At 46.8% G+C, this 23,593-nt stretch overlaps 2 protein-coding genes across 9 annotated transcripts in view; one reads left to right on the top strand and one right to left on the bottom strand.

Annotated features, from left to right (window-relative positions):
- Positions 1–5,093, bottom strand: part of LOC146194794 (uncharacterized) — a 95,518-nt gene extending 90,425 nt beyond the window's left edge. For 2 of the 8 annotated variants that reach the window (XR_014705914.1, XM_084597545.1), the window contains exons 1-2: positions 4,795–5,002; positions 3,139–3,337 (exon numbers count right to left, since the gene is read on the bottom strand). Coding sequence is in view for 1 of the 8 variants with exons in the window: in XM_084597545.1 (XP_084453671.1) it covers positions 3,139–3,154 (16 nt within the window). In the remaining 7 variants the exon portion in view is untranslated. The other 6 variants (XR_014705918.1, XR_014705916.1, XR_014705917.1 and 3 more) reach the window with 6 other exon arrangements.
- Positions 5,094–5,264: 171 nt separating this feature from the next.
- On the top strand, positions 5,265–8,033 carry TAF1B (TATA box-binding protein-associated factor RNA polymerase I subunit B). The gene has a single exon (XM_084597546.1). The coding sequence runs from the start codon at positions 5,735–5,737 to the stop codon at positions 7,739–7,741; it is 2,007 nt and encodes a 668-aa protein (XP_084453672.1). The 5' UTR covers positions 5,265–5,734; the 3' UTR covers positions 7,742–8,033.
- Positions 8,034–23,593: the final 15,560 nt, after the last annotated feature.

A 23,593-nucleotide genomic window follows, 5' to 3' on the forward strand; every position in this document is an offset into this window, starting at 1 on the left:
TGACGGTCAAGCGACACTTTTTCTGCAAAATATATTCCCATGAATGATATGTGCTTCCTGAATCAGCTGGTTGCAGGCCACATTCGGAACAAAGACCCTCCAGTGCACTCTATACCTATATAGTTCTATCTTCAGCTTTAGATATTGTTGTATTGTACGCGCTTGTTTTTTTCGTTTCCGAGAATATACACTGTAGTGTCCACAGAACTGCGTTCAGGCTTCCAAAAGTTATCACTTTTTCTATGTACAAAGTGACAAAGTTCTTTTTCTTGTTTTAGGCTCGATAACGCACGTAGGCTACAGATCCAGCAGGTGCTTCGGTTCATTTGGTCCAAGTTGCAGGTATGTAAATTGAGTCAAACGGATCCCGAGGCTCAAAGCTGCACGTCTACTGCTGCGGGCATGAGTTCTCGCTCGGCTCTTCTGCTGCCAGCTCCTTGGAAGCATTGTCAAACATCCTTGACGGTGCGTGCATGGCTGTGTCGTCTGCAGTCGTTTAGCGGCCGGTTGGTCACAGAGGTTCCTCAACTTTCTTTTCGATGTCTTCTTAGGCAGAAGATGGTTCGGATAATGGTCGAATAGCGTTGGCACGGTTTCGGGCTTAATTCGTGGTCTATCTCTAGCGAGCTCGTTGACGATGCCGTTTACTGCCACTTTGAACGTACTCTTGATGTAGCTCTCCTCAAAATATTTTTCGCAGACAACACACGTTTAAGTCAACTTGCGGTCCAGTCTTTTAATCAGCCGCTTCCACTACGCAAGCTGCGCAGGGTCCGATGGCACACCGAACATAGAAACCTAGTCCTGAGCGGTAGCCACTCCGACAGAGCGACACGAAACATGTCTTTTCCCTGCCCTGATGCTTTATTTTTAGCATCATTAGTCGTTGCAAATTTAATTATCTCATATGAATGCAAGGAACAGAACGGCTAAAACAAAAGAACAGCGTAGACGCGTCCAAAGCGCTCGAACCCACTGATGGCTCTGCCAGCGCGGCTGCGGCAAATCAAGGGAGCGCCAGCGGCCGACGGCGTCGACGGCACCTTTATATAGGCACCCTGCACCTTTACGATGAGCAGCGCCCCTGGCGGCCAAAGTTGGAAGGCATCGCCGGCGCGGACACCTCCTGCCATTGAGAGAGCCCTCCGCACGGCACACTAGCCAGTATATTCTAGGCACTATACTTCTGATTAAGCGACGACGGAGGCCATTTATACGTAATCTGTGTTCACTATATCGTTTGACGCTAGCAGCCAGACTTCATGCAATGCATGAACAGGATGCCAAGCTAGCAGATTTCTGCGTGTAATTGAGGCAATCTGTGCAGCGCAGTAGTAAACGTGATACCCTCTGCGTTACTTTTTAAGGTTAGTGTGTTCCTATGCACCGAAAAGTTGACATTTGTTTGCATGACAGGATCTATGCCCTGAAAGAACATACTACAAAACACAGGCCAGGGAGTAACGCAAGAAACAGTGCTTGTGAGCAAGCCGACGGCGCTCACACTTGCTTCACAGCATTAATTCAAATGAATTTCGCGTTCTCCAAGGTAATGCGTCGCTTCAAAGCCAAAGCTGTCGTAATGTAGTTATAATTATACTGCAGCCACGTACAGTGCAATGGCAGCAAGTCAAGCTATGTGTGTGCTGCGAGCAGCAGACGGCACGCTCGGCAAGGAGGCATGAGTTGACTGCAGCGCCGCTAGTTCTCGCGACCACCACTTGGGACACTCTCCTCCGCTGGGCGGAATAGGGAGCTGTGAAACTGAGTTTGCTGTAGTAACGTTGGGGCAGTGCTCATACAATCGGCCAGTTTCATGAAAAATCGTCTCCCTGGCAAATCAGGAGGGTAGGCAGATGTGGTTAATGAAGCTTGTGACTGCAGAAGTCAGGGTGCATTTTCATTTGGTATCTTTGCAAATGCCAGTGTGCTGATACGTACTTAAATATAATAACAATAATAATAATAATAATAATAATAATAATAATAATAATAATAATAATAATAATAATAATAATAATAATAATAATAACACTTTATTTCTCCTCTAATACAATTATGCAAATTTATTCCCATCACCAACTTCATAGGACAAGATTTAGTAAAAAGAAATACAACTGAGGGCTTGAGAGACTGTATTTAGTCATGATGTGGAGATATGATAACAAAAATATATTTGCATAATTATTCACTGGAGAATGTGGGAACTTTTCTTTTTACGCTTGGGATGCTTAGTAAAAAAATGAAGCTTTAGGGTAACCAATGAGCAACACTGACTCCTTTCACAAGGTTCTTTCTCAAATAGACTATGGAAGGTAATAACTCGTTGTTTTACAAGCAGTTACACTAGTTAAGAAAACTAAATAACAAGTTAAATTTGTGAACTCTTAAATATTTAGTATTGCTTGTTAGGCAAATTTATTAGCTTAGGAACACATTTTCTAAACACCATTAAATGTTCACTTCAAGAGGCCATGTAGTACGTCGTGAGGCCCTTCAGTTACTTTACCAAATTTCAGAATGGGAGGAAACGATATGCTACAAGTGTAAACAGTTTGGCCTTCCTCGGAAAGACAGGAAGTGCTCAGGGAGGTTAAACAGGACATGTGAGACAGCCCTTCGGATCACATCTGGAGAGTTTGATCACGTGGCCAAGTCTTAGGTTTGGTTTTGTGGGGTTTAATGTCCCAAAGCGACTAAGGCTATGAGAGATGCCGTAATGGAGGACTCTGGAAATTTCAAGCACCTGGGGTTTTTTAACGTGCACTGACATGGCACAGCACACGGACGCCACTCCGTTTCACTTTCATCGAAACGCAACCACCGAGGTCGGGTTCGAATCCAGGTACTCCGGCACAGTAGTCGAGCGTCTTACCACTGCACCACCCCGTCGTGGCTGGCCTAGTTTTAATTAGAAGTTTTGACTACTTAGACACATGTAGCAACTCTAACGAGCGAGGCACTTGCATTTCAGGCAGGTTTGGAACAACACCAAGCCCAGTGAGCAAAAGCAATAGTTTATTTTTTTTTTGTTCATGGGCACAGCTTCTAAACCTCAACAACCAGCAAAATATTGATGCGGCTAAAAAAACTGTGAAGCAAACTTGCTGGGACTTGTTGCTTCCCTACTTTACATACCGATATTCTGAGCCATTCGGTGTCCCGGGGTTCATCGGAGGCATCATTAAGAATGACATAGAGGAATGTCCATTCAGCAGCAGACCAGAGAGTCGCCCATTTTCATAAAGGACCCATGCACGACTGTTGTCGAAAATTCGGCTGTCAGGCACAGAAGCTGGCCGGCCAACAGCAGCATCACGAAATTGCACTTGGAGTCCTGTGATGGCATAAGAATGGAGACAGAGAATTAAGCTGCAATGAGCAGATTAGAGCAATAAGAAAAATCAGAGAAAAGGGACAGTTTCCACTGGTGTAACACGAACGTGCCCTGTAAGCATGCACCAGAGACTACCATTTTAATGCCCTTCAAGGCGGGAAGCAGTTCGTCATGTAATACACTAAAAAGAAAGTTATCTTAACTAGAATCAGCTAAAGTGCAGAAGGCTGAATAAACATGGTTATATATTGCTAGGAAGTAAGACTCAGTAGCCACTTCATTTACATTAAAATTCAAAAGCTGTGCTCTCTAAATTCGTTAAATCACAAATTCACGACTGGAAGCAGGTAAAAGGTACTTGAGGACAATTTTTGTTTTCTGCATACATGTGCGTACAAAACACTGGCATGGGAACTTCGTGCACAGCTGAATTGGCTAGTCACCCAACACTGAGTGAAAAGACCCTTTAAGTGCTGTTGTTATAGTGCACTGTGAACATTGAAAAATGGATTTTTATAAGACTGTTTCTGTTCTCTATGAAATATGTTAAAAGAGTCCCAACTGCAATTTTTTACACATTTAAATCTACTTCATGTCACTAAATTTTGGCTACATGCTCAGGAGTGGGTAACTAACGCCGGGTTTTCCGCACAATAGGGCTTTTAACCCTGTCACGTTAATAGGTAACTAGCAATGAGCAGAGTAACGCGACATGCACACGGTCGGCTATGACACATTTACAAGTGTGACACGTTCACTAGAGACAACTTGAAACTTGTATGAAATTCTCGCGTACGCGACAGACAAGACAAGGGGTCAGGCACAGCGCCTGTATGTCTTCATTTCCTGCCCTGTTTGTCGTGTGCGCGAAACTTTCCATGCACTATGAACAACGAACTCGCCCAAACGTAGCGACACTGGAAACGATGCCGGTTCCGCAGAGGCGAATAAGCGCGGTGAGCAACGAACGCGAGATAGTGGAAAAATACAGCGAGATAGTGGCTCGCCACGATTGCCTGTGCTCGAAAGAGGAAGGGAAGTCGCCAGGCCATGGTCTCCTCAATGAAGCAGTGCGTCGCTAAATGTGATCGGTGGTTTTAGCTGGTCCCCCGGCCGACGCTTCCGCGCACAGTTCGCACTGGCAATGTCGTGAAAAGCTTCGTCGGCATGTAGTACGAGATCTACGAAGAGGACAACAAATGATGCGAAGTCGACAATGTTTACAAATGCAGCGGCGGTCGAGCGCCGTTCTTTCCTCGAGGTCCTCCTACGCTCGAAGAATGATGATTCGAGCGGGGCTTCGTTACTTGGTTTCCGAATCGAGAAATAGGGTTTGATTTCGAACTTCAGCTAGCCTTTCCGTTGAGATGGTTCGCTATTTATAAAGCTGTCGACAACTATCGAGACTGCTGAAAATAAACAAACAGAACAGCACGGAAAGTTTAACTCGTACAAACCGGGAATCCGGTTAAATTCAGCAACGGCACCGCTGACACGGACCTCTTGCTTGTGTGGCAAGCCACTTCGAAGTTCTCTCTGAAGAACGTGCTCTGAAGTACAGTACAGAAGAAACACCGTTCCATTTCACTGCAGACGGCGGTCAATCATGCATAAAAGAAAGGTGAGTGTGCATGTTACGTTCGCGGCGTCGGCAGTAGTAGTTAGCTTTACCGTAGTTAGCTTGTAGCCTGTTGTTGCTTTACCACGATGTTTTTTTATCAGTTTCGGAGTCACGTTAGTCAGGTGGTCACGTGGCAACTGGCAACTTCGTTTGCATTAATTTTCATATAAAGAGTTAAAATAACAGCAAATTAGACCTAATAACGAGGTAAACTTGGGAATATAAATTATATTTAAAAGTATTTCATTTGAAGAATAAGGATAAAAATTATGAGAACAATGTGAAAGTCGAGTCTGGTCCGGTCGAAACAAAATCAATCCGTAGCCTATAGCGTGCAGCGTGTTTGTATGAACGCGGTTCCACATTGGTAGCGGTCATTTCAATCAGTTGTTTGGAAGAAAAATATCTTCTTTGTTATGTAGGCGTGTCAAACATACTCTTCTGTAAAGAAGTTCAGTGGCCACATTGACGCTTTGCGCGATCCACGGTGTCTGCGTTGTGAAATCAAGGCGCGTGTGCATGTCTCAGATGCCTGGCCCATAAATGTGTGTTGTGTTGACAGCAAGCAATTTGTGAGTGCGCGCAATGCGTCAACATGAAAACGTCTCCAGCTACGTGAAGCGCCTCTCTGCAGCCTGGTTAACGCCAGCAGAGTCGTGTTCTTGCGATGACATAAAGCTATGTGAAGCGTCATAACGCCGTTTGTGCGCCTTTACTTCGCATCGTTGCGAACAATCGTTTATTCAGCAGTGCGTAACCGTCGTCAAGGTATCGTGATGGTTGTGTGCGCGTCTTGCGGCGGCGAAGACTTCGAGGAAGTCTCGGGTCTCTACTACTGCTCTGAATGTAACACTCAGAGCCAAGAGGTGCGCCTCGAACAGCTCGACGACGAAGGCGTGCCTCCGACAGCGCACGTTGGCCGTGCGTCACCGCGAAATGCGCGGAAGGAATTGGGCGACGCGCCGCAGGAGAGTAAACGTTTGTACACGAGTAACGAACTGTTCAACATAATCCTTGTGCGCCAAGTGGACGCGCTCGTATCGCTGGGCGCCTCACCCGAGCTACGAGGCGTCGTGTGCCGCCTCTGGATGAACTACCTGCTCGGATTAGAGGCCATTAGCCGCGTGGAAGACGAAGAACGGCCGCCGCGCATTGGCGCCGTGAACCGTTGGAGCGACCTGCGAACGGTCGAGGAACTTCTCGCCACGAGCGAGTCGGGAGAACGCAAACGAAAACAGGCTCAGAGGGCACTCTTTGGCTCGGGTGTGCGGACGCGCCTGACGCCTAGGTCCGTCCGCCGCCGCAAGCAGCAGAAAAACCGCCGCGCAGCCGTGACTACGCCCAATCTGGACTCTGAGTGCGAAGACCTCTTCAAAGAAGAGGCCGCAACTTCGACGGCGGGAGAGGCCTCGGACGACGAGTGGGGAGACCTGAGGTCAGGAGTGGCCAGGGAGTACCTCGAACGTCAGGCTAGGTGCGGCGTCAATGTGCACGACGGGAAAGTGGGCCGCGAGAGCGAAGTGACAGTAGTAACCCTACAGCGGCTTTTGTGCATCCTCTACTTAGGTGTTTTGATTCTAGGCGACCCCATTCTTTTGACGGACATCTTGAGGTGGGCTCGGGACGGGCACCTGCCGTATTTGCATGTGATGAAGCTGCTTCCCCGTGACGCCAAACTGTGGGGACATCAGTGGCGCGCATTTGTACGTCTAGTCATGCCCACCATCGACGAGCTTGCCTCGCAGGCAGCCCATTTAGCTCACTTCCTCAAAGTTCGGGGTGAGCTCCAGCAGCCACCACTTCTCCCTATTGTCATGCGACTTGTAGCAGATCTAAACCTCCCGCTAGAGCTCGTGAATGTTTGCAAGGAACTCCTTTGCACATATCCTGACATAGAAGCCAATTGGGAGGCGCCCCCCCACCGGGCAGCATACACGGTGCCATTGTTTTCTCCCATTTGTGAAATGAGGGGTGCGGCGCTGCTGCTTCTTGCCTTGAAGCTGACTTTCGGGCTGGATGGCTGCAGGGAAAAACAGCTGTCATGTGCTGTCGACGAGGTGACACTTCGTCATCCCAATTCAAACCTATTCTGCTGGAGTCGATGGGAGAAGCACACACGATGCAGAATCCTCTTGCTGCGTTCCAGTTGCTACATATTCGAACCAGAAGATCCTGATGACATACGAGACGTGGGAGTGCTCTTCCGCCATCCCGACAGTGTTCCGGGTGATCGGAGTGCAGTTGTTAAAGCACTGAGGGAGGGGCTGCAGAAGTCGTTCCGTGAGATGCATGACAGGGACTTGGCCTGGAAAAATGTGCCCGCAACTAGTTTTGCCCTCTCGACTGCAGTCCAGTTCTTTATGGAAAGCACGGCCGTGTCTCCGGGGCTGAGATCAGTACTCGAAGAATCGTTTCTGGACCACGACGTCACCTATCTGACCCGAGCAGGCGAAGGTGTGACGTCACTTGGAGGGTGGGCTAGACTATGCCAAGAGGAACCAGAGTTTGCGGAAGTGGTGCGACAGGGTTGTGAACAGTATTGGACGGTCGCATTGAATAAGGTGTACGATCTGAAGTACTCCACACTGGTGCAGCCTTCTCTACCCAAGGCTTTCTTATTCCACTTGGAGTTGCTGGCCACAATTACCCATTGTTCCCCAAGGGAATTGTATAGGGACCTTTTGCGTATTGAAGGGCTGTTCATTAGGCGGCAGAAGCATCGATCCCATTCTTCAGGCTTGGTCTCTCGTTCCCTGACCTCATGCTTCAAGCAGTCACTGTAACATCCACAGGTATGACAAAAGAGATTAAGAAGTTGAACTTCGTAACAAGTGCCATGCTGGCAGATCATTCGGCCCTATATGCATGTGGAGCTCAGCTTGTGTGGGGTATCACAGGTGCCATCATAGAACACCAGACTGCAGTACAGATCAGAACAGGGGCTGATGGGCACATTAAAGATTGTTGTCTTGACACTGGTCTTACTGCAACATAAGTGCAAGCTCTCTGTGTGCCAGTGCCGTGCATTGGAGGTTTTTCCCTTTCTATTGTGCCCCATGAAAAAAAAAAAACTTCGAGCATAACCTGTTCTGCTTGAGTACAACTTTGGATTTCCATAGCCATTCACAAATGACCTTGGCCTTTGACTTCAAACTCCTTCTTTCTTTTCCAGCGCAGTTCACGTGTTCACAGAAACAAGTGTGACAGATATCACATCTTTCCTTTCCTGTAAACCAATTAGAACAAGAAATATATTTAAAAAATTCCAGTATAAAAAGGCGATAGTAAACGCACTATTATGTGTAGCCTTAAACGGAAGCGTCAGCGTCCCCGTACAATCTTGCTAAACCATGCAAAAAAACCTTAACAGAGCTTTTGCGCGTATAGCTGGGTTCAAGTTATGCTTAAACCCCCACCATTTCCATATTCCATGGTGACAGGTACTACTGTAGGCAAGGGTATCTGTGATTCAGAGTTTAGAAGTTGTGAAATAAAAAAGGGATTGTTGAAAAGTAAAGAACAGATTGATGTGATTTGTCTTAACACCTAAAGGTTGCTGATGCGCTTCAGCAGTCGAACTTGCATATGGTCATGCTCCAGTGAAAATACATGAGTCTACTTACTTGCTTCATGTCTTGATATTGTAACTTGATATTGAGGGTGGTACTACCCTCGCCGCAGCCGCATTCCAGATGAGTAGCGAACACCTGACAACAAGACTATATGCTTTAACTGCTCCCAAGTCGGTCACATCTCTCGACACTGCCGAACTCGTCCACCATCGACCTATTGCCGCTACCCGGATCATGTCTATTCCCGCCGCTCTTCATCGCCCTCTGAACAGCAATTCTCAAGCTCTGACACTCAGACTCTGCTCACCAACCATTCGTCGACGCCCAACCGCCGTCGTTCTCCGTTCCCCCGATCTCGCCGCCCGTCATCTCCTGGCCCGTATGCTCAATGTCGTTCAGAAAACTGATGGCCACAGTGTCTGGAGGTGATGCTTCTCTGACGACCTGACCCGAAAACCCTGCAATTCTCCTGGCCCGAAGGAACATGCCTAGCGTCGACGTAGACGGAATCACTGTTACAGCTCTGATCGACACGGGAGCGAGCGTCTCCGTTATGAATTCCTGTCTCCGCCATCGCCTAAGGAAAGTGCTCACTCCTTCCCCCTCAGCTGCTGTCCGTGTCGCTGATGGTGGCACTTCTGCTGTCGTTGGAATGTGTACAGCTTGTGTATCAATCGCCGGCCATCATACTTCTGTTCTCTTCACTGTCCTTGAACACTGTTCTCATGACCTAATCCTCAGCCTTGACTTTCTTTCTGAACATTCTGCCCTCATTGATTGTGCCACAAGTGTTGTTCAGCTTGACCTACTTTTTACGGAGGAGCCGCCGGACCCAGTTGTGCACCGCCTATGTACTGTCAATTTTCACCGCTTGTACCCCGAAGCCGTCACCTATGTATCGTTCTTGTCCGTCCCACCAGTCCCCGATGGGCAGTACATCATTACTCCAGCCCTTGATGTACCTCTCGCACGGAACGTTGCCCTTGCTCATACAGTGGTTACTATGTCTGCCAATTAAGTGTCCCTTCCAATCTTCAACTTTGCATCACACGTTCAGACTCTTCCCCAAGGCATTCGTTCGCTGTGCTGTGCCCTGCTTCTGAATGCGTTGTATCAGCTGTTACAGGTTGTGTATCCCCCTCGGTGAACAGCCACGTGTCAGACGTCACACCATCTGACGAACACAGAAAGATGATTGCTCCTGACCTTTTGTCTAGCACCTCCACCAATAATGTAACATAGATACATGGATTTATTTAGAGATATTTACAAAGGGGTAGCTGACCAGACGAACAACTTCATGCCAGGGGCACGCAGCACGAATCACACACACTTCGTCGTTCTCCACCTTCCAGCCGCGAGCACAGCACTTTGTTGTCGTCGTCCCTTTACAATATATACTGTGCCTTTGAATGACGTGCTGTGAACAAAAGTTTTATTATTGCCGACTAAGTTTCAGATTTTTGACAGTTCATTTTTGTGTTGTCGATGTTTGTCTCTCTCATTTGGTTAAATTTTTGCAAGCTGTGCATTTGAACTGGAGCAACGTTCTTGTGTACACCTGTTTTTTATCTGTAATATATGCGCATTGCAGCACTGAGAAGCGTTGTTATTGGCTCGCTAGGGTTTCATTCATGCAGTAATATGAAAGTATGCTGCATGTAAAGTTTTAGAATTCTTATAAAACCGATATTCTCTGTAATGCGCCTTTCTGTTGGGACCACAATCGTAACAACTTTGAATCCCATTGATAGCTATACATTGCAGTGTAAATAGTACAGCTGCATTCTGCATATAGTAAAGCATGTTCATACCAAAGATCATTGTCAACATTAAGTGTGAAATTAATAAAGAAAAATAGATATGAAGAGATTTAAGGATTAGTGGCAATGCAGTTTCTGAAAACATGAAAGAAAACATTTTTAAAATTTCACTTTGCATGTGTAGAACTATTGTAGGGTGCATCTTAATCAAGCCTTCTTTACCTGCGTGTAGTGCCAAAATGGCAGGAAAGGCCACTATTAAAATTTTTTGATGTTGTGAAAGTTACTCAGTTCTCATATCTTGGTCACTTGGTGTATTTGTGTTACTGGTTTAGTTATTTTGCATCTATAATTTTATTGGTGTATTGTTCCCTATGAAAGAGGAAGTCTGGCATATAAGACAAACAGAATTTCAGGAAGAAGTCGCAATTGTTTTCACTGTTTTTTTTTTTTGCAATGTTTATTGCCTCAGGGCATAAAAAATGCTATGAAGGATGACGGATGTGGTAAAAGAAATGAATAAAGGTTGGCTGATGCAGTGAAGTCGAGGAGTGAACGATGATGCGGTCCCAGCGTCCAAGCGTCATATGACTGCGGATTATGGGGGGGAGGCCAGCTGCCACCAGACGCGGGATCCGTGTTGGCTTGAGCGCTGGACATTTCCACAGCAGGTGATGGATGTCAGTTTCTGGATTTGCAGACGGGGCACCCGGGGTGTGGATACCAATGTCGAAATTGAGGCCACTTTCTGATCACTGCCGGCGTTAAGGCCATCCCAACTCTAATCCTCCGAAGCGCCACCTCCTCTGCATGGGTTAGACCGTGGGGGAGGCTTACCATACACGGAGGTATCAGAGCACGTGTACGGCATTGGAGGTGTTCCTTTCTTGTTAAAAGTAAGCATTGGACAATTTTTGAGGTTCGGCGCTGTCGAGGTTGAGGGCGAAAGGCAGGTCGCAGAATCCGCTTGGCTTTGCGCACTTATAAGGTCACGCAGAGTCCATTCAATACGAATTGGCTGTGGTATGCATGCCACTAGACTGTGTATGTTTTGGCAGATTTCTGTGCTACCATTAACGTGTCTAAGTAGCTTTTTCACCTTTGTGTGTCCATTTTAGGGTGTATTCAGCTGATTTTTCTGCGTTTAATGCATTACTCATTTTTCTGGCTGTGTGCCTTTGGTATCTTGCTGCAAAGCTCAGGACAGCATATATTTTCTACCTCAGACTGGACATTGTGGCATGGGAAATCCAAAAATGTTTTCGTGCAAAGGCTTCATGTAGCAGGAGTTATAATACCAGAGGCATGGGCTACTTCTTGAAGGAGCAAATGGTTAAATTTCAGGGGCAACCTTGTGAAAAGTTGTTCTAAAACTTTTTCACCTGAAAAAGGAAAATTAAGGCAGGCATGCTTTCCGGTGAAACATTTGGTACGGGCGGGGGCGGGACGATACTAACCCTCCCCTCGGAGGCGGCTGAAAACAATGGACGCCATGGCAAAATCTATTTGCAGGAAGAACCATTTCTGGATAGAGCCCAGGATATTTTTGCCTCTACTGAGAGGTTTTAAAATATGCCTTCACTGCTTTTCAAGAGCGGGCTACACATAGTTAATCCAAACATGTAGGCACATTTTTATTGGTTGGTGAAATGTACTCCTCATTTCCACACTGGATGCATGCACATTAGATGCAACAATACAGCTTAAATTACGATACCATGAAAAAGTGGTGTGAGAAACAGTTGGGGCCATTGCCTGCCTCACTTTCTTGGCATTTGTATTCTTGCCTGTGTATTTAATGAGGAGCAGATCTGTTGGGAGAAACACATGCTTTTTCTTTAGACAGCACCTTTTTTTAATTGTGCACATTATGCCCCCTGTTCACGTCTGCTTTTCTGGTGGGCTAAGTTCATTCTTCATTAAAGTGGCTTGATTTTTGTCAGTCACATTGCTAGGCGTAACACTTGTGCTGAGACTGTGTGCAAAGTCTTCCAATTTCCTGCTTATAGAAAGGAGAGAAGATTCTAGCCATCACTGGTGACTAAATACAGCCTCTATCATCTAGTATAGCCTCCTGTAGCAAAACAAAGCTTCGCCCTCCTCACGTTCAACAAGTTTCAAGAACCAAGCAAGATCATTGGATCATTCTTTGCTTATTGCAGTGATTGACAGCACAGCAAAGAGGGGCAGTAAGCACATTTTTTTTTGTAACCATGGAAACATCTACGATCTTGATTCTAATGATCTACAGTCAAGGTCTTTTGTAGCATGTGCTGCTTTGCACTATATTACAAGATTTCTTTGACACCAGAAACTCCAACCAAGCCGAGTTTGCTTCTCTTCGTACTGGCAGCGGTTATCTATTTTTAAGCTTTAGGAATCCTCAGTAGCTCTTGAGAGACGCCAAGAAACCTTGTACAGTTGTGTTTCCATCTAATCTTTTCTAGGTTGCTTGCAAAAAGAAATGGAGCTCAAATGGCACATACATGGTCTGTCAGAAAAAACCAAACTTAAGATAATGAAGTCTGGCCGCAGAGTGGTACGGTCTTGTGTAAGCAATTACAGCATGATCAGTAACTAAATAAAGTTGGTATCTGGCTTGATCAGAGAGAAGGAGATGCTTTCTATTTGCAGCCTTTGCATTTGCCTAGCAGGCAAGAAAAATTTTCTTCACACGTCACGCTACTCATAGCACTGGCAGCGTGAGGAATCTGCATGGCTTCATGGGAATGATACCCTGGACACAACGGCTGTGATGGGAGTGCTCCGGACCTATCGCAGAAGGAAAGGTCTTGTCTCCAAAGAAGTTGAGGGCTCGAATTGATTCCCTTGAGCTAGCAGCACCTTTACTTCAGGATTTACCTAAGTGTAAAGAAGTAGAGACACCAAAATTTTTTAGCCACGTCTTTCTTTGGCATACTGTACAACACAATAGTGCACATGAGTCTCAGTGTGGAGTCCACATGCAATAACTCAATAAATTTCAATTTAATTTGTGTATTGTATCAGTCGCGCATGCGCTCTGGCCGTTATCATGCAGCCGCTTGTAGGCTATATATACCAGCAAGCAATCCCGAATAAAGGCTCTTGTTGCTTCCACGCTGCGTGTTCGTTGTTGGACGCCGGAACATGGTGTCAGAAGTGGGATGGTGTTCATGTAGGCAGTAATGTGCTGATCGAAGCGGTGTCACTGTGCACTGCACAATGGATTTAGTGAAGACACCGCAGCCGCTGGTGCTGTCTGCTAGCACCGCGAAGAACTGGAGCCTCTTCAAGCAGCGGTTTGAGCTGTTTCTGCAGGCCACGGAGCCGACGAAAGAACCACGGACGGAAGGAGCCAAAACTGCACTGCTGCTCACCGTAGCCGGGGAGGACGCCCTTGAGGTACTCAACAACTTTTTGTTTTCGGAGAACGAAAGCAAGGAAGATTATCAAACTGTTACAAATAAGTTCGAGGAATACTGCAAAGAGCAGCAAAACAAAGTGTACGAGCGGTATGTCTTTCGTTCAAGAACGCAAGCTGAGGGCGAATCCTTCGAAAGCTTTTCACGGGACTTGAAGGGACTTGGTAAGGGACCAAGTTGTCTTTGGCACAAATAATCCGAAATTGCGCGAAAAGATGCTGAAAGTTAAGGGCCTTACTTTACTGACAGCGGAGGAAATTTGCAAGGCTGAAGAGGTATGCGCCCGAACAAAACAATACATGGGCTCAAGCGGAGAAGCAAGTAGCACGAATTGAAACGCGCCAGCAAGGCAACTTTTCAGCCTATGAACAGTGTGCATAATGTTCAGAGCAGGACGAGGCTAAACGAGAACAGGAAGTTGCTCGGATAAAAACATGGCGGCAGTTCAAATGCTCTAAGTGCAACCGCTTCCATAAACGCGGCAGATGCCCAGCGTTCGGCAAAATATGCTTCCGGTACCGTTGCGCTAACCATTTTCTGGCCGGTTGCAAAAACGTGTCTCAAGTAAGCGAAGTACGCGGCAAGCAGGAAGGTTTTGAAATACGTACTCGTCGTCAGCTTAGTCAACAGAGCTGATTGGGTCATTCACGCAAGAGTGGCTTCCCAAGTAGTGTCTCTGAAAGCAGACACAGGCTCGCAAGCGAATTTATTTCCTTACTCCGTTTTTCAAAGGCTCAAAGCGAAGTCTGGTTTAAGAGCAATTAAAAGCCCCTCCATCCTCCGCGCTCATACACCGATGACGTTATAAAGCACATCACCGTGGCTCGTTCCAAGTAGATGTGAACGACCAAAGAGGGTACTTCGACTTCTTCATTGTAAAAAAGGGCAACCAGTAGGTCCGGTAGCGGCATGGCGAACGGCTATTTTAATCTTGCTTGCTTCATCTTGCAGATTACCGCTTGCATCGGTGACCGCTACACGGAGGACAATGCCATTTCTGTATGTCGGCCACGTGGCAGTACGATTCTTGTGAACGTGGATCCCATCTACACCGACTCGTGTGATTTCGCGTCACATTGGAGTGTGCCTGTCAATGACGATGAATTTTATCGGTACTGGACAACGCTCAACTGGATAAACAGCGCATGGCGGACTACGACTCTATTGCTATCAATTGATACGACTAAAAGTTCTGGATCAGATGGAGTGCCAAGCGTATTTTTAAAACGGTACTCTGAATGGAACGCCCGTTACTTAACGATAATATTCAATAAATCCCTCGACACGTCAACCGTTCCGCAAGTTTGGAAACATGCAAACATCATTCCTGTCTTCAAATCTGGCAACAATCATCTAATTCCTAACTGTTGTCAACTTGTTGCAACTTCTCGAACATATCATTCATAAGCACATCATTCAGTATTTATCAGCGAATAACTTTCTGTCACCGCAACAGCATGGGTTTCGAGCAGGATTTTCTACAACAACGCAATTATTAGAATTCTCGCATGATATAGCCTCAGCACTAAACGATCGCGGTCAGCTTGATGCCATCCTTATCGATTGCTCAAAAGCATTCGACATGGTAAGCCATAAAAAACTACTCCTGAAACTAGCTGCAGTTTTTCCCGGTAATAAATTAATTGACTGGATATCTGATTACCTGCACTTAAGATTTCAATCCGTTACTTTTAATAGTAAACAGTCTTCTGCAGCTTGTCACGTCGGGGGTGCCTCAAGGCTCCGTATTAGGGCCGCTCTTATTTATATAAATGACATCACTCAAGTAACTAGGGACACACTAGTGAAAATACGCCTATATGCAGATGACTGTGTTCTCTACTCTAACATTTGTACTCGTCATGACTAAGAAGTGCTCAATAACGTGTTTTCATTGTTTTCAAACTGGAGTAACACATGGCAGATGAACATCAATTTCAATAAAACTGTTGCAATGTCCTTTACTAACAAGAAGCAGCCTCTCAAATTCACGTATAGCAGTCAGGGGTACAATTTAACCCACATTAATGAATTCAAATACCTAGGCATTACTTTTACAATTAACCTCAGCTGGCACAATCACATCGACTGTATCTGCTCCAAGGCTGCTCCAAGGCGCTGAGAAGACTTGGATGCCTGAAACGCACTCTAAAACACGGCACTAAACAATGCAAGCTGACCGCTTATAAAACACTTATCAGACCCATTCTCGAGTATGCATCCCCAGTGTGGTCGCCTCCATTTCATAAACATCACTAAAATAGAATCTGTTCAAAGAAAGGCCATCAGATTCATTTACAGCCACTACGACCGCATGTTTTCACCGTCATCTCAAGCGCGTGCATTATCACTGGAGCCACTGTCGTTCTGTTGCACGTGTGACCGCCTAATCATGCTGCATAAAATTGTATGCGGATCAATTGCTAACATTGAAACGCCTATTCTAGAGCACTGTAGCACGGGTTACCCGACGGGCTCACCCACTGAACATAGTTCTTTTCACTCCAGTTTTAGATTGCTTTAAATTTTCTTTTTTTCCACAGACGATTGAATTGTGGAATAATTTAGATGGTTCTCTGCGTTTACTGCCAACTAACCAATTTCAGAAAGAACTGCCTAATCACGTTACCTGATATTGTATTGAAATGATGTATACCCCACTCCTGCTATATGTCTCTAACAAGAGAGACAGCAGTATTTGTAAATAAATAAATAAATATAATTGGGACTATCTGCAAGTGAGGCATTAGGTCTGTTGTCGCGTTCTGTGACCATGCACAGTGCACACGAACAGCACTGACCAAGTGGTTAAAGAATTTCCCGAGTTGTTTCAGGGCATCGGCTGCCTAGCACGCTCTTAATACGTGGTTCTGCGCGAGGATGCAACACCGGTAGTCCAGCGGAGTGCCACTGCCGGTGGAGCAGACGACGCGCACGCCCGTGCGCTTCGAAATGCATTTGCTGCATATGCTCATTGTCAGGTGCCTTGTACATGCGATGCCGCTCTTTAGTCTTTGATTTCAGTTTAGTCGTAATATTGAATTCGCAGCCAAGTTGTTGGCATAACCAAGGATACGATTTTTTTTTTTCGTGAGCGAAGTTTTGCGCGCATGCCCCTGAGCCGATGTAGAAACGAAGCTGCTTTTTATACCCTATTATCCTGCTGAAGCTACCGCCGTGCTGTATTGTAATGAAGACTTCTGAGGATTTTGTGCAAACGATTGCGCTTGCATGGAGGACTGTACTAGACGCACATTCTAGGCTCCAAGGACCATGTGTGCAAGCAATAGAGCGCTGTCGCCGGCGTTTTCATTCACGCTATAGTTTCATCTTAACTTCTTCGGACGTTTAGCTAAGTTATAACACGTATGTAGAACTAGAAACTTTCGGATGCATGCACAATCAAAGCACGAAAGATGGGAACCCGAGCCCTTCAACTCGCACCGCGCTTCAGGCAAACTGCTGATAGGCATTCTTTGGTGCTTAGGAAGCCTAGTAGCCACTCATCAGAGTATGCCATCACTTTTGTTGACTTGTGTTTTGCAACCTCTGAAACATATTTTAACAGTCGGCTGTTAGTTGAGAGGAAGGGCACTAACATTTCTTTCAAACTCTGTCCTTGAAAGGTGTTCCTTTTCATTTTTCATTTCACCTAGAGCTTTTACCAGCTTGGCCACCTTGTCCTTCGTACGACAAACTGCTCGAGACTTAGAAGTCTGTTTCTTAATTTTTTTCTTCTTCTTGACAGGGCGTTCTGAGTTAACTTTTGCAAGTATTTGCAGGCTATATGCAAGCTGCATCAAAAATATTGGTACAGTTCGTCGCAAATTAAGTAACGCCCATTGTAGGAGGGAAAGGTCTTGGTAATAGGCTTCAATCCGCTGCCAGGACACAAGCTGAGTTTCGCAATGTCCTGCAGAAAATTAATTACCTCTTCTGTCGACTTTACAGCTATCTCCTTGACTTTGTTTCCTCGAATGCACACAGCAGCATTCATGGCAGCTTCACCTGTATCACTGCGATGGAACAGAACTCGCCGATTTGCGTAGATTGCCTCCGGAGATTCGTCCTCGCTTGAGTGGCACTATGCGAATGTTAATTGCTCAACATCAGAAATATCGACATTTGTCCCCAGTGGCGGTGGCATGCAGCTTTCTGCATTCCTGGGGCAGGTTCGCGTCACACGATCCACCACCGCTGTATTCTTCAACTGGCTCCACTGATGCTTCAGGATCAGTGCGCTTTTTTCTTTCTGTGCAGGTCTCCCTGCTGACTGTTTTTGCTCGTACAAGTGATCCTTTCTCTTGAGAGGCAGGGGTTTCAACAAGTATTTTGAAGTGTCAGGAAACAGCATTGAGATGGTATCCTTCGTGAGTTGCGTAACATCCCGGGGAATCTAAATTACCTTTACCTGTCTTAAAACTTCGCTCAATAAAGCACGGTTTGAGGTGTCGCTCACAAACGTCGACACTATAGCTTGTTCGTGTTACAGTAATGTGAGGGCAACCCCGATCCGGATCCTCCGATATTTATATCAACGTCCAGGATTTCCTGTCTGCAACTCACAAATAATGAGGAAGATATTCACCCCTTGTGGGTTTGCCCGCCACTGAAGCCGACAATATCGACAGGGCCTTATCATCGTTCTCTCTTGAACTTTATTAGAACACAGCCAACCTATTTTCTTCCATTTATTACGCCTTTTAATTTTCGTTTTACATATTCCTTTATGCCCTAGCTGAGGCAATAAACAATGTTATTGGCTTTTCCGCCGCGCTTGATGTTGCGCTCCCACTCTTGCCTCTTCCCTGCGTCTTTCGGTGTCCTGAAGAGAGAGCATTTCACCTTGCACGAGCGCTACCCGCTCTTGCACCCGGGCAAGAAACACGTGCTATCACGCTTACCCCGTTTTCTGGACATGACGCGATCACACATCCATAAAAAAGGCACACTTGCACGCATGCTAGCTAATTTGCGCGCATTCCGGCTCGCGAGCGAAAAGAAGTGCACGTGGTGCACGAGCCCAATTGCCACGGCACCAACGGATCAGCGCGGCGCAGACTCGCAGTACGGCTGGTACGGCACAACCGCCACAGCACCACGTACACAATGCGACCACGCTCCGAATGCGTGCAGCGCCCCCTGCGCTTTCATCCGGGAAGTGGCCAACCGGTTCCATAGGGAACCCCGCTCGGACGGCAGACTAGCAAATACTTCTAGTTACTAGCTACCTCTGCAAGAAGAGCTGGATCGGATGGAGTGAGCTGGCATTGTGGCCAAAGTCAGCAAGCCCACTGATTGGGTGAGTCCGTTTGATGCAGCAAGAAAAAAGGATGGCAAACTGTGCATATGTATTGACCCCAGGCGAATTAACGAGTGTCTAAAGCGAGAACATTATCAAATGCCTAAACGAGATAACATTGAGGCTGAGCTTGCCGGGGCTGCCTTTTTCTCTCGCACCGACGCACATTCGGGGTTCCGTACCAGATCCCCTTAGATGAGGCTACATCAAAGGTATGCACAATCGGAACACCCTTTGGGCGTAACCATTTCTTGCGACTTCCATTCGGCATTGCTTCGGCACCTGAGGTTTTCCAGAGAAATGAAATATGGCTCTGTGGCTAAAGGTACGTCTGACGGACCCGATCAATGGTCTTAAAGATATGTCCGACGGACCCGGCGCATTTTTTTTGTTTTGGGGGATACGTCGGACAGATCCGGGAAATATTTTTCTGGGTGACGGAGGACGGACCTGATCAGTGGGGTCCAGGTTTACGTCCGACGGACCCGATGCATTTTATTCCAGAATACGCAAAGTAGATGGATGGGCCTTTTAGACTTGGGATACGTCGGAAAAGCCGGATGTGTAGTTGTAGGGTTGTAGCGTTGTTAGGCCCTAACGTTGTAGTGGTTGCTTGGTTGTAGCAGCAATTGAATTGGTAGCAATAGCGAAATGTAGCCAAATCAAAGTTGATATGAGGTGTGCGAGCTCCATGGAGGAAGGAAACAGCTTAGGAGACTAAGGAGAGGCCCTTACCATTCCCAATGCATTGGAGAATGAATGAATGAAAACTTTATTTCCACCGAAAAGGAGCCCTTCATCTCCCGCCCCCGGCACGCAGGCCGGGGAGCGGGTCAGGAGAGCCCCGCAGGCTGAGGTCAGGTGAGGTTACGAGCACTCTTCACGGCCTCAGCCGCCAGGCGGGTCGCGTGCCGCTGAACGGTGGGATCAAGTGTAGCGGAAACGACGTCAAAATTGAGGGTTAGCAAAGTCGGGAGGGTATTTTTGCCGAACGCACAATCACGTGACACAAAAGTGACGTAGAGCTATACGTCACTTCTGCGTGTCCTGTCGACATATTTTTTTTTTTTTATTCTACTGGGGCAGTGAGAAAAGCGCTTGGCCGTCGGAGCGCGGCTTCGAGCTGGCGGAGGGAGAGCATCTAGCCGTCCGCAGACTTTCTTCTGTATTTTTTTTTCCCTCTTAGTAGGGAGAGGTTGAAAGGAGGGGCAGGTAAAGCCCCTCAATAAAGGGGTTGGCAGGCTAGCCAACGTAGACAGCGTGGTTTCAAACGACTGACAGCTTGGAGCTGCCCTCGGTAAAGCAGTATGCACGCTTGCTTCCTTTCTTCTTTTTCGCTAGCTGTGAGGTATGGGCTGCTGGTTTGGCTTGAGAGGCAGCGGAGGCAGTGCTGAAGATTTGCTGTCGTTTACTTGGCTCAATCAGCCGCTTTTGCACCTTAAAAGTTATGCCTCAATTATGTACATAAAATAACTATATATATATATATATATATATATATTATTACGACGTTTATTTACACAGATGGTAGGATACGCTGGAGATTAGCACACCACAGTGGACAGACCCAGCTTCCTCGTCCTCTTCTCCTTATTCCGCCAAACCTCATCTTCCTTCAATAAGGACCGCGGGAAGTGCATGACACTGGTGGACAAAGAATGGCCATTCGTGACTGAGATGATGCAGCGGGGAATCAGAATACTTTTCTTCGCGCAGTTGAGGGTGAGTGGTTCAACCACAGCGTCGAACGCATTACTGGCACAGCTGGAACTGACAACTCGTATAAACTCTGCTGACATTGCAGGAATGACTATGTCTTCCGAAACCGAAAGCGTGCTAGGATGGGTCCGCGAATTTTCACGCAAAGCAGATTCAATTCGAGTGCTCACAGAAATGTCTCCATTGCGAAAGTCGAGAGTGGCCCCACATTGCTCCAGAAAATCGAGTCCAAGAATTACGTCATGCGTTGATCGAGTAAGTACTGCGAATTCAGTTCGGAATGTGTGGCCGGCGATAACAAGATTCACGGAACAGACTCCAAGTGGGTTAAGCGGTTCGCCACCAACACCACATAATGTTGTCGTACTATCCCAAGCAAACATAATTTTACGACCAAGGCAGTTTTTAAAAGCGAGACTTATAATAGAAATAGTTGCACCTGTGTCCAACAACGCCATAGCACGTACACCGTCCACAAACACTTCAATTCGGTTCTTTAACATCGAAACGGGCAGAGGTATGAGTAAGCTAGAATCATTTGCGACCTCACCTCCATCGGCAGCACTCGCTAGTTTCCCGGAGGTGGCGAACGTCGTCGGGGAGAAGGGGATTGTCGTAGGCGCCGAGATGGTGGTGTCAGGCTACGGTCAGAGGCCGGTGATTCGTTTCGGTTCAGCACCATTCTGCGTTCTTGTCGGCTAGCTGTTGATCTGTACTCATTCCGGCCAGGTGTTCTTCTATATGAATCATCATTTTCAGCAGGAAGCCTTGTACGGGAGTTCACCCACTGTCGGCGATACTGCTGGTACGGACGACGGTTGCGGCAAAAGCGGGAAATGTGGCCGATCATCCCACAGGCATAACACACTGGCGGCTCACGTTCATTCGATGAATAAGGTTCATCGTCGCTTGTATTAAACGTTTCATGCTCTGGATGTGGTCGACGAGGAGGACGAGAGTGCTCGCTGTTGTAGGCGTTGATGTTGAGAGGCTGGGTGTTCGGGCGATGAGCAGCAGAGCATCGGGTGTCCGAAGGAGACGTAGCAGAGGGATCATAACAGGTAGAAGATGGGCTGTCAGACGAAGAGGTCCTCCTGTAGACGGGTGTGACGTGGCCCCCAATACCTTGATGCCTCCGAAGCTCTTCGCGGACGATCTGGCGAATTGTATCTGCTAGGCTTGTCGTTTCAGACACATCCACACTAGCGACAGTTGTCACATTAGGCAGCCGACCAAACTTCGGAATGATACGGCGTCGCTTCAAAGATTCAAACGTGCGGCAGTGTCGTCTTACATCAGCGGTGGTATTCAAATCGTCCTTGCAGATAAGAAAGTTGTACACGTCTTGCGCTATTCATTTCAGGAGATGACCCACTCTGTCTTCCTCAGTCATCCGAACATCAACTATTCTGCACAGCTTGAGGACTTCTTCTATGTAAGTTGTGCAGGTCTCCCCCGGTACTTGCGCTCGTTGAGCCAGAGTCTGTTCGGCGCTTTTTTTTTTTCGAGCATCGGCATCACCAAATCCCGCTCTCATTTCTTCCATGAAGCAATCCCAGGTGGTAAGAGATGCTTCATGATTGTCAAACCATGTTAGCGCAGTTTCTTCAAGAAAAAATACCGCATTCGCCAACTTGGTAGTCGCATCCCAGCGGTTGTATTTGCTCACCCGATTGCAGTGGATGAGCCAGTCATCCACGTCTTCCCCGGGCTTGCCATAGAAGTGCCGGGGTTCCCGATAAGGCTGTGCGGTGGTCGGATGAGCTGCTGGCGTGTGCTGCGTTGAACCATCTGCTTGCGCCATCTCCGTCCGAAGGGGGGGTAGCCCAGCAATTCTTCTGCTCCGGCGAAGTAGGAGAGGTTCCGTGGTGCTCTGTAGCCCGCAAACTCCACCACACTTGTTACGACGTTTATTTACACAGATGGTAGGATACGCTGGATATTAGCACACCACAGCGGACAGACCCAGCTTCCTCGTCCTCTTCTCCTTATTCCGCCAAACCTCATCTTCCTTCAATAAGGACCGCGGGAAGTGCGTGACAATATATATATATATATATATATATATATATATATATATATATATATATATATATATATATATATATATATATATATATATATATATAGTTATTTTATGTACATAATTGAGGCATATATATATATATATATATATATATATATATATATATATATATATATATATATGTAGTGACGTCTCCGCCAGCTAAGTAACATCTTGTATAATTTCACGGCTTAATTCCAAACATCAACGTTTACGCGCCGCAAGATGCTGTAAAGTTATTTGCTTTTTGCCACTAAAACTGCATGTGTGTGGGCGCGCGTGTGTGCAAATAACTCATGCGCAGGTACTCAATATATTTGAGGCCCCGCATAAGGTCAGTACTCTTGTACGTTTTCATTGTAGTGAGGAAGCAATCACAATCCCTGCAGCGCGCTGCGAATTAAAGGCGCACTGTCCACCCTCCAGTCGAAAATATTTTCTTCCCCGGTGACTGTGAGACTTCGCCCCTAGAACGCAAGGCCGCAAAATGCTTTTGAAAAGAGTAACTAATAACGCAGTTACAGCCACCGCAATCACCCGATTCTGTCATGCTTCTCTCCTTCCGTTCCCTCCCAAAGGTTTTTCACTCTCCTGCCCGAGGTCGTCTAGCCTCCGCAAGACAAATTCCCCTTCCTCCTCCGCGTTTGGCGGGAGGTGGGGCGTGGCACTCCGCGAGCGCGAAAAAAAAAAAAAAAAAAAAAAAAAACGGCCGAGGGAGCGCGCGCCGCTGGATTCAGTCTGGCCGTGGCGAGGGAAAAGCGTGCAGCGATTGCAGCGAGCGGTAGACACCCATCCTTCTCCCGTCAGTCA

The sequence above is a fragment of the Amblyomma maculatum genome, chromosome 3, assembly GCF_055883805.1.
Source record: "Amblyomma maculatum isolate TAMU_Amacu chromosome 3, ASM5588380v1, whole genome shotgun sequence".
Lineage (NCBI taxonomy): Eukaryota > Metazoa > Arthropoda > Arachnida > Ixodida > Ixodidae > Amblyomma > Amblyomma maculatum.